The following is a 12,629-nucleotide window of genomic DNA, read 5'->3' as shown; positions in this document are numbered from 1 at the left end:
CTCAATCTTATCCATTAAGGTGTGAACTTTTTTGAAACAATCAATCTCGTTACTAACAGATTATTTGGGAGCCTGTAAATGTATTCATATATTTCATTTATTTATTTATTTTCCCAATAATCCTTGGCAATGATGCAATCAGTGGGTGTGTTCTGGAACACTGCTTTCTTTGATGTGCAACCACCCAAATGGTTTTCATTTCAGCGGGGCAGACAAGAAAACAACATCCAGAACAACAACCCAAAATTAGCAACTTATATACGACCAGTCAACACTAAAATGTTACACGAAACAAAAGTTGACTTTTTAAATTCTTTTATTGGTCTTTATTATACCCAGGATGGGGGAGATAGACTTCCCTTGGCATTCCCATGTAAAGAGATGTCAATGACGAACACATCCGCACAAGAGATTGAGGGATATAGGGAAATCAGTTCATACATAAAATACATTTACTCTGATATTTCATATCTCTGTCGTTGCGCTCAAGTGTCCTTTTCACTTCAAGTCCTCATAGCATCCTGTGCTGTTAAATTTACAGGTACATCTGTGACCCTTCGGAAGAAGGTGAATGTGTGTAGCTCAGATGGTGGGCACGGGTGGATAGCTTTTCAGATGAGTTGTGCCAAGTCGTACGCACCGTCTACATGATTCCACAGGAGGAAAGAGGGTTGGCAATGTGGCAAGTGCAAGCCGACTGACAGTATTGGCGTACTGTTTGATAGCAGCTGCGGTCACCATCGCTGCCCCACTGCACTGTGCCCGCCGGGTCAGGTGGAAGCCGGCTGAGGATGCTGGTATTGATGGCCAGCGCGGCTAACCCATAGTCTGTGAAGAGCACGGTTTCACGGCGGCACGTGGGGCAGGAGATGAACTTGTACTTGGGACAGGACTCATACAGGATCTGCAGGCACTCCTCACACACCGAGTGCAAACAGGATAGGATGCGTGGTCGCTTGCCAGCAAAGTTGTAGGTGTGCCCACATGTGGGGCAGTCCAGCGGTTCACACGGCATCACCGGGCCTGAGGAGGTGGAGGACGAGGAGGACGAGGTGGAGGAAGAGCGGAGCACGTACTGGTTGACAATTACATCATCCATCTTGTAGTGGAACTGGTGGTAGCAGATGTCAGCCGTGCTGGCCTTGCGCTGGGCAAGATAACTGGCTTCACGACGGAGGACAGGAGCGGGAGGAGACACTAGGGGTCTGGGTGGAACCACGGTATTGCCATTGACCTCCATAGTTAGGTCGCCACAGGCCTGGTTGACGATAATCTCCCCCTCGCCTCCTCCATCCCAGGCCACACGGGGAGGTGGGGCATAGCGAGGTTGGGTCACAGGGACTGGACACTCCCGGGGGAACTTCTCTGATTGGATGATCTTGACGGTGTCCATAGGGATGGTCACAGGTTGGCGCCGCAGACAGGACATCCACTCCTAGGCGTGGTGTTCTTGGCTAGAGGAACTGGGTGTAGCTTACGGTGGTCCTGCAGAGAACGTCTTCAGTGCACTGGGGGAGGACACTCAGCCATTGCAGGGGACGTGTGGGCGGATAGGTTTGTCCATTGCTGAATTAAAGTTCTTCCTTGGTCACGGGTTGCGTCACCCTGAGTCTTTATGTGGCACAGATGGACAAAGATTTCCAGCCAGTGCACAGTATAAAAAGTCCTGAAGAACAACAGGCAACGGTGTCTTCCTTCAGAGGTCACAAGAAAATGCAGTCTGTGGCTCCAGTGGGCTTATCAAGTCTTGAGGCAACTACTTAAACTCTGTTCACTGATATTGCACAATCATTCAATGAAACTGGATATTCAATGATATTAATATTCAATGATAAATTCTTAAAAATGATTGGCTAAACACTACAGTATCAGTAGATATGTTGGCAATTGTTTCAGTGTTTTCACTGTTACAGCACATTTATTTGGACATAAATATCACAAGCACCTAAATAGAGAATACCATAGGATCTTACTAAGAAATACTGTTCAGTTTAATACTGTTGTTGGCTTAGCGTTCATAACCCTGCTCATCAGTGGCTTTATAAGTTTCAGAAAGGAACTGATGCAACCAATGTAACAGAAACAGCATCCACCACAATGTCACTACCTTCTTCCTGTTTTAGCTTCCTTTTCTGGTTAGACCCTCTCCTGATCTAGATTGGCTAAACTTTTACCTCCCGGTCCTTTGTTCTGATAAGTAAATTCTTTTTCAGGGAGGAGTATATGTGGCATTGGAAAATTTGAACGCACGTTGCTCGTCCTTAAATGACTAGAATTCCGTAAGGGGTCTGCGTTGAGCTTGACAGATTGTGCGTCCACTCTTCGGTGATGTGACAGGCTTGAGAGTGTCTCAGGAGTCTTTCCAGACCTTACTTGCTTCTAGCACGGTGCAGATATGCAGAGTCATAGGTAGTGTTGCTTCTTTCCTGCAGGAGAAGGAGAAGAAAAAATAAAACAGTTCAGGTGATGCTAAAGCAAGGACACAGCTCAGCCTTTTCCGGGCCATTTGCTTGGACTCCTGGGAACAGTGTCTAAAAAGTGTCCTGTCATCTTTAGCTAAAAACACAGCAGTGGGGAAATTCTGATGAACAAAATGAAAAATCTGGTTCTATGCAAATGACTGTGATCTGCACAATGTGACCATTCACAGCAGATATCTGGAACCCCGCGGCATCTTTTCCAGCCTAAAAACTCCCTTGCTGTATCTGCCAGCTGCCATCTGTGGCCCTGTGGGGCATGAGCACTTTGCAGGAAGACACCGAGGATTCGACCACAGAACAATCTGTCCTACTGCTATAGACCTGTGCATGCATTACAACACAACACTGCAGAAGCCCACAACCCTAAAATGGCCACCAGTGCACACAGTCAGGATGAATTACCATTCATTCACAGGCCATTTTACTTCCACGATGCCTATGTTTACATGCACCAATTGTCATCAATACGAACAAATTTAGATCCATTGGATCGCAGATCTGTTTACATGTACTCAAAACATGGCAATCTGATTTAAATATCTGTTTATTTTATATCCCTCTGATTAAAACTTTTGTGTTTAAGACAGATTACGTTCTATGTACATAAAAAAGTTGATTTTTGTATATTTACAGTGTCTGAAAATAGAAATATCTGGTTTAATTTTGAAAGCCATTGAGTAAATTGGCAGATTCAAGTGTTTACATGATCATTTCTTTACAGTTGGACTGGATTAGAACGCTCAATTGTACCCATTAGGCATTTACATTAAAGTTTTTGAATCCAACTGAACCATAAATCTGATTATAAACAGATTATTTGGGAGGCTGTAAATGTAACCCATTTCAAAGTAACACAGAAAACGAAATGTAGGACAGAACTGGATTTTATTTACTGATTAAGTGATTGAAGGGGAGATAAGTCACTTAATAATAATAATAAGACCAGTTTATTTACATTTAATGAATTGGACAGTGGACGTGGTCAACATGAAGATTATGATTGTGAGTTTCAAGAGGGGGGATGGTGGCTTGTATTGTGTTTATAGTGTGTATGAATATTTGTTTCATTTCTAAAGTATCAGGTTCTGTCGAAATGCTGGCTATTGAGTCAAATTTGGACAATAAAGTGTATTTCATACTATGTGTGCGATGTTTGGAACTATATTGTAAACAAATGGAAGTTTTTGTTTTAATGATGCACAGTGGGTTCCTGTAGCCTCTTTAATCATCATACATACACTGTAGATTATGAGAAGAGAGGGAGAATGATGGGGATTCTTTAGGGATTGTCATTTTTAATTTAATGTAACCTTTTATTAGTTTGTTTTATTGTTAAGCTACAAAAAAGCTAACTGAGATTAAATGTTTCAATTTAAATGCTGTAGTTTAGTTTAAATTGTACATATGGTTACCCAACGACAATCCAGAAACTTTTTTAGCAAATCAAGACAAAGGTAGATTCTGCTTGACTAGTGTATTCAGCATTGAACTCCACTGTGTTATAATTGTGATTGTTTATGTTTTTAATGCAATAAGTTATCATTTGAAAGGTTATCCTGCATTAGTTAATACGATTTAAAGTCATGTTTTCTATTTATTTTTAAATATGAAATAAATTAGAAAATTCCCAAGGGCAACCTTAATGTAAAACAGTTTGATATATTAATTTTCAGCCCATGGCTCTCAATGATATTTGGTTTTTGGCCCTTCATACGAAAAAGTTTGGGCACCCCTTATCTACAGTAACATGGTTTGAGTATTTACTTTTATAAGTAAGGGCCCAGTTTTACTTGTTGTATTGACCAGTCAGCATCCAAGACCAAACTTTCATTTTACTGTAGTAATTTGTTTTTGCACAGTCAGGCGTGAGAAATATTGTAACAGCTTTAAGAATTATTCGCCTGAGAAAAAAATGTTGTGGTCAGGTGTGGTTTGTGTATCTTTAATCATTCTTTGCTCGATGTGCAAGATGTGCTGATAGAGAATGTACTCGAGAGAGAGAAACAGAGAAGAGAGGGAGGGAGGGAGAGAGAAAGCTGACCTACATGCAGAAGCAAAGGTAGAGAGAGAAAATGCATCCTTTTACTCCACATCCACACTGTGCTAATGATCTTATGAGATAAAATAGAATGCTTCCAATATAATTAACAAAGCAGCTTACACTGCAAATGTGTGCCAGCACTTTAATGATTATCACAGGAGATACTAGTTTGTCGCATCATGGGGCTGCGCTAACTTGCAGAATCAAAGAGGGGAACTGTGTTCATGTCATGTAGGAGGAATTACTATAATTACCAGTTCCACAGTTAGTAAAAACAGTCTTTGGATTCGTAATTACCCACTGAAAGCTCATTAATAGGAATTATTATAAAAATTTGGTGTGGCATTATATAAAAGCAAGGAAAATGGTAGTGACATCAAACTTTAAAAGGAGAGTAACGTTACGAATACTCAGTGAGGATTTATTTATTAGAAAGCATCTGATCATATCAATGTAAATATTTGCACATGCTCTTTCACTTGACACTACTGTTTTTAATTTGTAATTTGTAATTTTTAATTTATATATATTATTTTATATAGTAGATTGCATTAAAGCAAGTATTAAACATGAAATACACTTCAATTAGCTATACATCGGCTCTTTATTGTTTATGTTTTACTTGTGGGTGTCTGATGTATACCGTATTTACTGAACAAAGCAAATGAACCAGAGAAGAACTTTTCTAAGTGAAAGAAGGCAGAGCCACTGATTTACATCTATCTACTTCATAATCATGATGGATGAGTGGTACACTGTAAAAATATAGATTTTTTTATTTTTCGCTTAATTTTGAATCAATTTAACTTAAGTAATTTATACTTACAAAATCAACTGAACTGACATAAATCATTCATCTATCAGGTCCCTTATTTATCAGTGGTTGGCACAGCGGAATGAACCCCCAAGTTATCCAGCATACTGCACGTTTTAGGCAGCAGATGCTCTTCCAGCTACAACCCAGGACTGAGAAACACCCATACACTCTCGCATTCACACACATAAACTACGGCCAATTTAGTTGACCCAATTCACCTATAGCGCATGTCTTTAGACTGTGGGGGAAACTGGAGCACCCTGAAGGAAATCCACACAAACATGTGGAGAACATGCAAACTTCACACAGAAATGCCAACTGATCCAGTCAGGATTCAAACAAGCAACCTTCTTGGTGTGAGGCGACAGAGCTAACCACTGATCTACTGTGCTGGTCTTGGCTTAAAACATCATCATTCATTTTCTTTTCGACTTAGTCCCTTTATTATTAATCCAGGGTCGCCACAGCGGAATGAACCAGCAACTCATCCAGCATTTGTTTTACGCAGCGGATGCCCTTCCAGCCGCAACCCATCACTGGGAAACGGCTTAAAACATTTAATTAAAATTTGTATAAATTAATAAATAAAGTTATAACCTGCTTAACTTACTAAAATACCTTAAAGTAACATAAACACATGCTATCATGATAATAATTGAACGTTTCACTCTTTATTACATAGACTATAATCAACAAAACTTGAAATGGCTTGAATGCTTTTACTGGAGACTAATTAGTGTACAAAATTAAATATAAGTGCCACTGTTTTTGAATTGTTGATCTGGTGTTGATAAGCTACCAGTAATCAAGATATTGATTTTGAAGACAGTGGAAATGATTTGAATGAATATGAGCCAGGAGCCAAATGTAATGGGAAAGAGCAAACTGAAGGTAAATTATTGAAGGCAAATTATTGAAATATCACAAATGTGCAAATTGCGATATACATATCTCAATGGTTTGAAATAAATGAGTGATTTAATACAAATTATTTTTTGCGCCTGCAACTAGAACACCATCTGAAAGACTTTTTAGTGCATTAGGCAATGCCAATGTGCATCTCTGAAACCTAGACATGCTGATTTTTGTCCAAAATTCTGTAAGATTCTTGAATATATGATGAAATACTGTGCGATCAAGCCATTTCAAGAAAGCAATAAGATGAATCTCCAATCTAATTCAGTTTTTTCCCAGATATTTGTTGATTTTTTTAAGGTTTCAACTATACTGTGAAAGAAAGTGGTAGTAATATTTATTTTAGTTTGTTTACACTGTCAAATTTTGCTTTATGAATTTTCTTTGTTTAGAAGTTATACTGATGCTTTCCCCCCCCCTGAAATAGCATGAAGCATGTTGGCTACATTTTTCAAAATATGCAGATTTCACATTGTTTAATATATCAAGATTTTTTTCAATATTTCACAGCTCTAGTGTAATCATTGTTTATCCATTCATTTATTTAAAGCTTAAAAATACACAAGTACGGCAGCACAGTGGCCCAGTGGTTAGCACTGTCACCTCACAGCAAAAAGGTTGCTGGTTCGAGTCCCAGCTTGGTCAGTTGGCATTTTGCATGTTCTCCCTGTGTTTGTGTGGGTTTCCTCCGGGTGCTCCGGTTTCGAAATGTTCCAAATGTGGACTTTGTAATGTTCCAAATTTCCTATAGGTGAATTGGGTAAGCTAAACTGTCCATAGTTTGTGTGTGTGTGTGTGTGTGTGTGTGAATGAGTGTGTGGGTGTTTCCCAATACTGGGTTGAGGCTGGAAAGGCATCCACTGTGTAAAACCTATGCTGCAATAGTTGGCGGTTCATTCCGCTGTGGCAACCTCTGAAATAGAGACTAAGCTGAAGGAAAATAAATAAATAAATGAAATACACAAGTAATTTTTTTTTACAAAATTTGTTTATCAGTCTGTGTGTGTGTATGTTTACACCTAATAAAAGTAGTTCAGCAGTGACAAAAGAACAATTCATTAATGAGTATTTACCACAGTTATGAGAATATACTGTAAGTATCATCACCTAAAACCCGTTCCAAAACTACTGTACTTGTATAATGCAATTAACAGTGATTAAATACCAGTGATATCATTTAAATTTATTTCCAGATCAAATCATATGACATGACCACTTTAACTATTTCTCAGCAATACATTTCTGACCCAGTCATACTCAGTCAGGTGTGACCTTTTTTTCCAGAAATTGAATTTAGAACAGGAAACGACTTCAGTCATAATAATTCCCGCATGACGCAAATGCACCGTAAGCTAGATAGTCTATTTACGGCGTCTCTCTCCACTATCTGTGTTGTTTGTTTCTCCCCCATCCATCGGCATCATTTCTGAAGACTCACACTGTTCTCCGCCCACAGATGTGAACCTCTCACTCATTCACTGTTCATTAATACTAACTAGAACATATAAGCGCACATAAAAACAGGCTTGTTTTGCACTAGCTCTTCGCCACAGCAGTGACCAATCATCTCTAATAACTAGTCAACACAGCCTCTGTTTATTCTATTTCCCATCTCTCTCATTGGTTTAGTCATTTGCGATGATTTAATTAGAATATGAACACAGGATGTGGCTCAAAAGCGTCCTCCATTTTCTGGAGGTCACAGAGGCTCAGATCAGCCAGAAACTGTCAGTCACATTCATTCCAGTTGCCACAGCACCGCAGAGCTGCGAGGCAGAGCCAAAAATAACCATGCGCTCTCGCTGCTTCTCACACACAAATACGTACGCATACACACAAAGGTGCGAATGGGCTTTTTGAGCATTGTCAGATGGTGCATAGGCGTTGGAAACAGTGATGTGAAGATGTGATGAGTGAAATGATTCACCGGCCTTCATGCAGTTTTGTTTAGAGGTCTCAATACATAAAAATACCAGCTATTATCTAAAAAATAACCCCCAAGCAGGTGTTAAGGACACCAACACAAAGCAAAACTTGCATCAGGCTGGATAATGAATGGTTACTCATCAAATAAATATAAGCAAATGGCGTAAATTAATTGGTTTGGAGAGTGAAACTTTAGCAAGTCAAAGAAATATATGGATACAGTACAGTTCATAAACAATCATGTGAATTTGCAGATTAGTCATTCAGTCAAAAGGTTCAATAATTATGAGGTTAAAAAAGTGTGTTGAAGTGTCTAAGAACGAACAACACTTTTAATTACACTCTAATTTACATTTATTTTTTATGTTTAATTGAATAATGGGAATAATTGTAATGTGATGAGCTAAAAATGTTTTGTTTTAAGAGATCTTTTAAATAAATGATAAAAAAACATTAAACTTACAGCATGACTGATTAATTAAGCATAAAATTAATCAAATTAGCTTCTCAAAATATGACATAAAATATTTTATGTCCCCAAAAGAGGTTTTCAAAATACATGAAAGACCAGAATACAATTTTAAAGTGATACTTGGATTTATATATTACCATATTATTATGCTATATTAATTAATAGTATTTACTGTAATCATAATTGAGATCAAAAGCATCACTTAGAAACTGCTAGTAAACTTAAAAACCAATTGGAACAGAAATACATTAAACCAGATAAAAAGTGAATCATTGACCCCTGACAATAACTGTCAGGAGCAGCAGGAGAGTGCAGAAACACCATTGAAAATACTGGAGTATAATAAATGTGCATTTATTTTCAAGACATGAGGCGGGAAAATTGAATTTAATGCAGTGCTTGTTGTACAATCTGAGACCCAAGTTTTATTCTATAGGAATCAGGCAGTGGAGATTGTTGATTTTTAAAGAACACAGACCTTAAATGCGCAGATTTTGTTACTGCATACAGTTCACTAGAAGCGCTTGACCCAGGTTACAGCAGAATTAAAAGTACTGCATACTTCTGCATATACCCTATTACAGATTGAGTGTGATTGATAAAACTGTAGTCAGGATGATGCATTTTTCTGGTAATATAAGAACAATGTTACTTTATAATTACTTTTATTTATGCGTTAACTGACCTATATTTCGCTTTTATGTGGATTTGTCCCTCTGTGTTCTGTTGTTCTGTCATAGGTTAGTGTTTTCATGTACTGTATTTTATATGTATTATTATTGTATTGCATTGTTTTTTTCTTCTATATTTTGTTGTAGTTTTATAAAATGCAAAAAGCACATAAATGTTTAAAAAAGTTCATTAAGTGGCTTGACAGTTTTAAAAGCTTTAAGTTTCAGTTTGTTTGAAAGTTTGAAGTAGTTTGACTAACTGGGATTCCATATTTTAGAAAGTTGCTACCATCTTTATGCTTCAGCAAACTGTAGGTTTCTTCTTTAGCAAAAGAAATTTAGCATGTTTATATTTTTGCTTATGGGTGGCATGGTGGCTCAATGGTTAGCATTGTCACCCCACAACAAGAAGGTCGCTAGTTCGAGTCCCTTTTTTTCCAGGCAATTGACATTTCTGTGTGGAGTTTGCAAGATCTCCCTGTGTTAGCATTCCTCCGGGTGCTCTGGTTTCCCCCACAGTCCAAAGACATGCGGTATAGGTGAATTGAATAAGCTAAATTGGCTGTAGTGTATGAGTGTGAATGTGACAGTGCATGAATGTTTCCCAGTACTGGGTTTTAGCTGGAAGGGCATCCGCTCCGTAAAAACATTTGCTGGATAAGTTGGTGGTTCGTTCTGCTGTTGCGACACCTGAGGTATGAAGGGACTAAGCCAAAGGCAAATTAATTAATATTTCAGCATGTGTCTTAATACATTGCTAGCACATTTTAGTAAGTTGCTAGCGTCTCCTAATATGCTTTTAGCATGTCTAAAACATGGTTTAACATGTTGGCAGTCTTCTCTATTGTCTTGTAAAAAAAATGTTAATTCATTGACAACTGAACTATTATCATCACACAAAATACATGGAACCTTTTTGTAAGCGCTAAAAAGCTCTTGTTGTAACTGCGAGTTGACTGTCCAGTTTACAAATATTCTACCATTTCAGTGAGTGTAAAACACTTCAGTACTGCTTCAACAATGTTTGTTTGACTGGACGCTCTCTGCTAGCATCAAACACAGCATTTCATATTTGATAAGACAAGCTCCTCGGTTATGTAAGAGGCTCATATGAGAGAGAGAGAGAGAGAGAGAGAGAGAGAGAGAGAGAGAGAGAGAGAGAGAGAGCATATTAAAACAGGCCAACTGTCTGCTGCTCTGCACTGCACTGCTGCACTTAATGAAATCATGTGTGTGTTCGACCCCGTCAGCACAAAACATGATGAACAGTGGCAGAGATGAACAGCAAATCACTCAAATTACTCTCGACAATATACCGATGAGGAAATCTGCACCAAAATACATACTAAGGGAAGATGTTTAAGAAATTAGTACAATTTTTTACTTAATAATAATATAGAAATGTAACACTGTATGTATCTTGACACTAAAGTGATATAAAATATTAAATTGCTTTAATATATTATATAACTAAACAAGATGGTATAAACAGGAATGTGTGGATGAGTGAAATGTCATTACAGTCTTCACATATTAATAAACAGGTCATATAACTCTATAATTTACTGCAAAAAATACATATAACTAAGTTTCATTGTCATGTTTTCAAGTTAATTTGTATCAACAATCAAAAAATAAAGGGAGAGTCACAACTTGAGTTAAATATTAACAAAAACTTTGTCCAACCAAGCATTTTTTAGTGAAGATATATTTTCTTCAGAAGCAAAATATGAGTTAAAAATGTAAGTTAAAGTTAAAATGTAATGTAAAGTAAAAGAAATGTCACACGAGGTAAAAAGAAATACCCTTTTACATATTTTAATTAGTAGTTATTATTATTATTTTCTTTAATTTGACGCACATATATCCACGTAATAGTTCATTTATTTCTTTTTTCATTTATTGGAAACTAAGACCTTATATAATTTTACTTATCAAGTAATTAACTTTTTCCAAAAAAAACAAAAAAACTAACCAAATAACAAGTGCATTCATTAAAAAGGCATTGTGTTTTCTCTAAAACATCAAAGACAGAAATATGTGTTGAAAAAAGGCACAATTATGGGCTTAACAACTCAATGCACTGAGTAAGAGTCAACAACATTCTTGAGTCCATCCACAGTCTTATCGCATAGGTCAAGACATCACATTCCAGCGCATTCTAGCACCACCTTGACACAAATACACATACATTCTTCTTCTATCCTGGTTTAATTTGCAGAGATAACTAAAAGTATGCCATTCTTTTAGGTAATTTCTTTAGGAAAAGTTATAACATGATCTGAACTAGCCTTGCACCTCAACAGCTTAACCAATGGCATGAGTTTGAGGGCAGGGTTATTAATTGGGTGATAACAAGAGGGCATCTGAGAAAACTCCAGGAAAACATCTTTTAAAGGACTACTTAATTTTTTAAGTTTACGAGGTTGATAAATGATTCACTTTTGTTGATCCAACACAATACATTTTGGTGAATTGCTTGCTAATTGATGTGAATTCATATGATCCCATTTGCTTATGCCATAATAATGGTTATGTTACAGGGTTATGGGTGGGAATTCATAATTGATAAAAAAAATTAATGAGATTAGATAAATAGTCTATTAATTCCACAAAATTTGTAATTGTTTTGATTTCCCATGAGACAGAGTTTTAAGAGATCTTTTAAAAGAATGATAAAAAAACATTAAAGTTAGAGCATAAATGATTAAGAATAAAATAAACTTAATAAAACATAAAAAAAATTGCTTCTCAAAATATTTAAATATATAAAAGATTTTTTAAAGAGGTTTTCAAAATACATGAAGAGCAAGAACACAATTTTATAGTGATACTTGAATTTATATATTACTAGAGGTGAAAACCTATACTGGTCTCACTGTTCGGTTCGGTTACGATTATCATGCCATCGATTTGGTTCAATTCGATATCTCGGTGCATCATGGTGCATTGACCATGCTTTCCATACACAGTGTTGTATTTTGGGGGGTGGCTATAACAAGCTGTCTGTATAAACCCACACACACACACACACACACCGACACACAGCACCACACTGTCTCTCCTTCACACACATACACAAACATAAACAGCACCAAACAAACACAAACACACACGCACGCGCACGCACTACGCACGCTTGCTTGCTCGCTCGCTCGGGAGCGATATAGGGTATATGCCGAGCTAGTATGTTTCCCATACTGATAAACTTCCGGTGACCTGTTATTGTGAGTTTTTTTTTTATTTTATACGATTCCTTTTACAGCATCGATGTTGTAATGTAATTCAAATACAATCAGTCAAACAG

The 12,629-nt window shown here is 37.2% G+C and overlaps 1 protein-coding gene across 1 annotated transcript in view; it reads right to left on the bottom strand.

The window, feature by feature from the left end:
- Positions 1–298: 298 nt before the first annotated feature.
- rnf208 (ring finger protein 208) overlaps positions 299–12,629 on the bottom strand; it is a 30,754-nt gene continuing 18,423 nt past the window's right edge. The window contains exon 2 of the mRNA XM_056467456.1: positions 299–2,426. Coding sequence (XP_056323431.1) covers positions 644–1,429 — 786 coding nt within the window. The 5' untranslated portion in view covers positions 1,430–2,426 and the 3' untranslated portion in view covers positions 299–643. The remainder of the gene's footprint in view (positions 2,427–12,629) is intronic.

The sequence above is a fragment of the Danio aesculapii genome, chromosome 10, assembly GCF_903798145.1.
Source record: "Danio aesculapii chromosome 10, fDanAes4.1, whole genome shotgun sequence".
Taxonomy (NCBI): Eukaryota; Metazoa; Chordata; class Actinopteri; order Cypriniformes; family Danionidae; genus Danio; species Danio aesculapii.
This window is presented reverse-complemented; position numbering and strand designations above follow the sequence as displayed.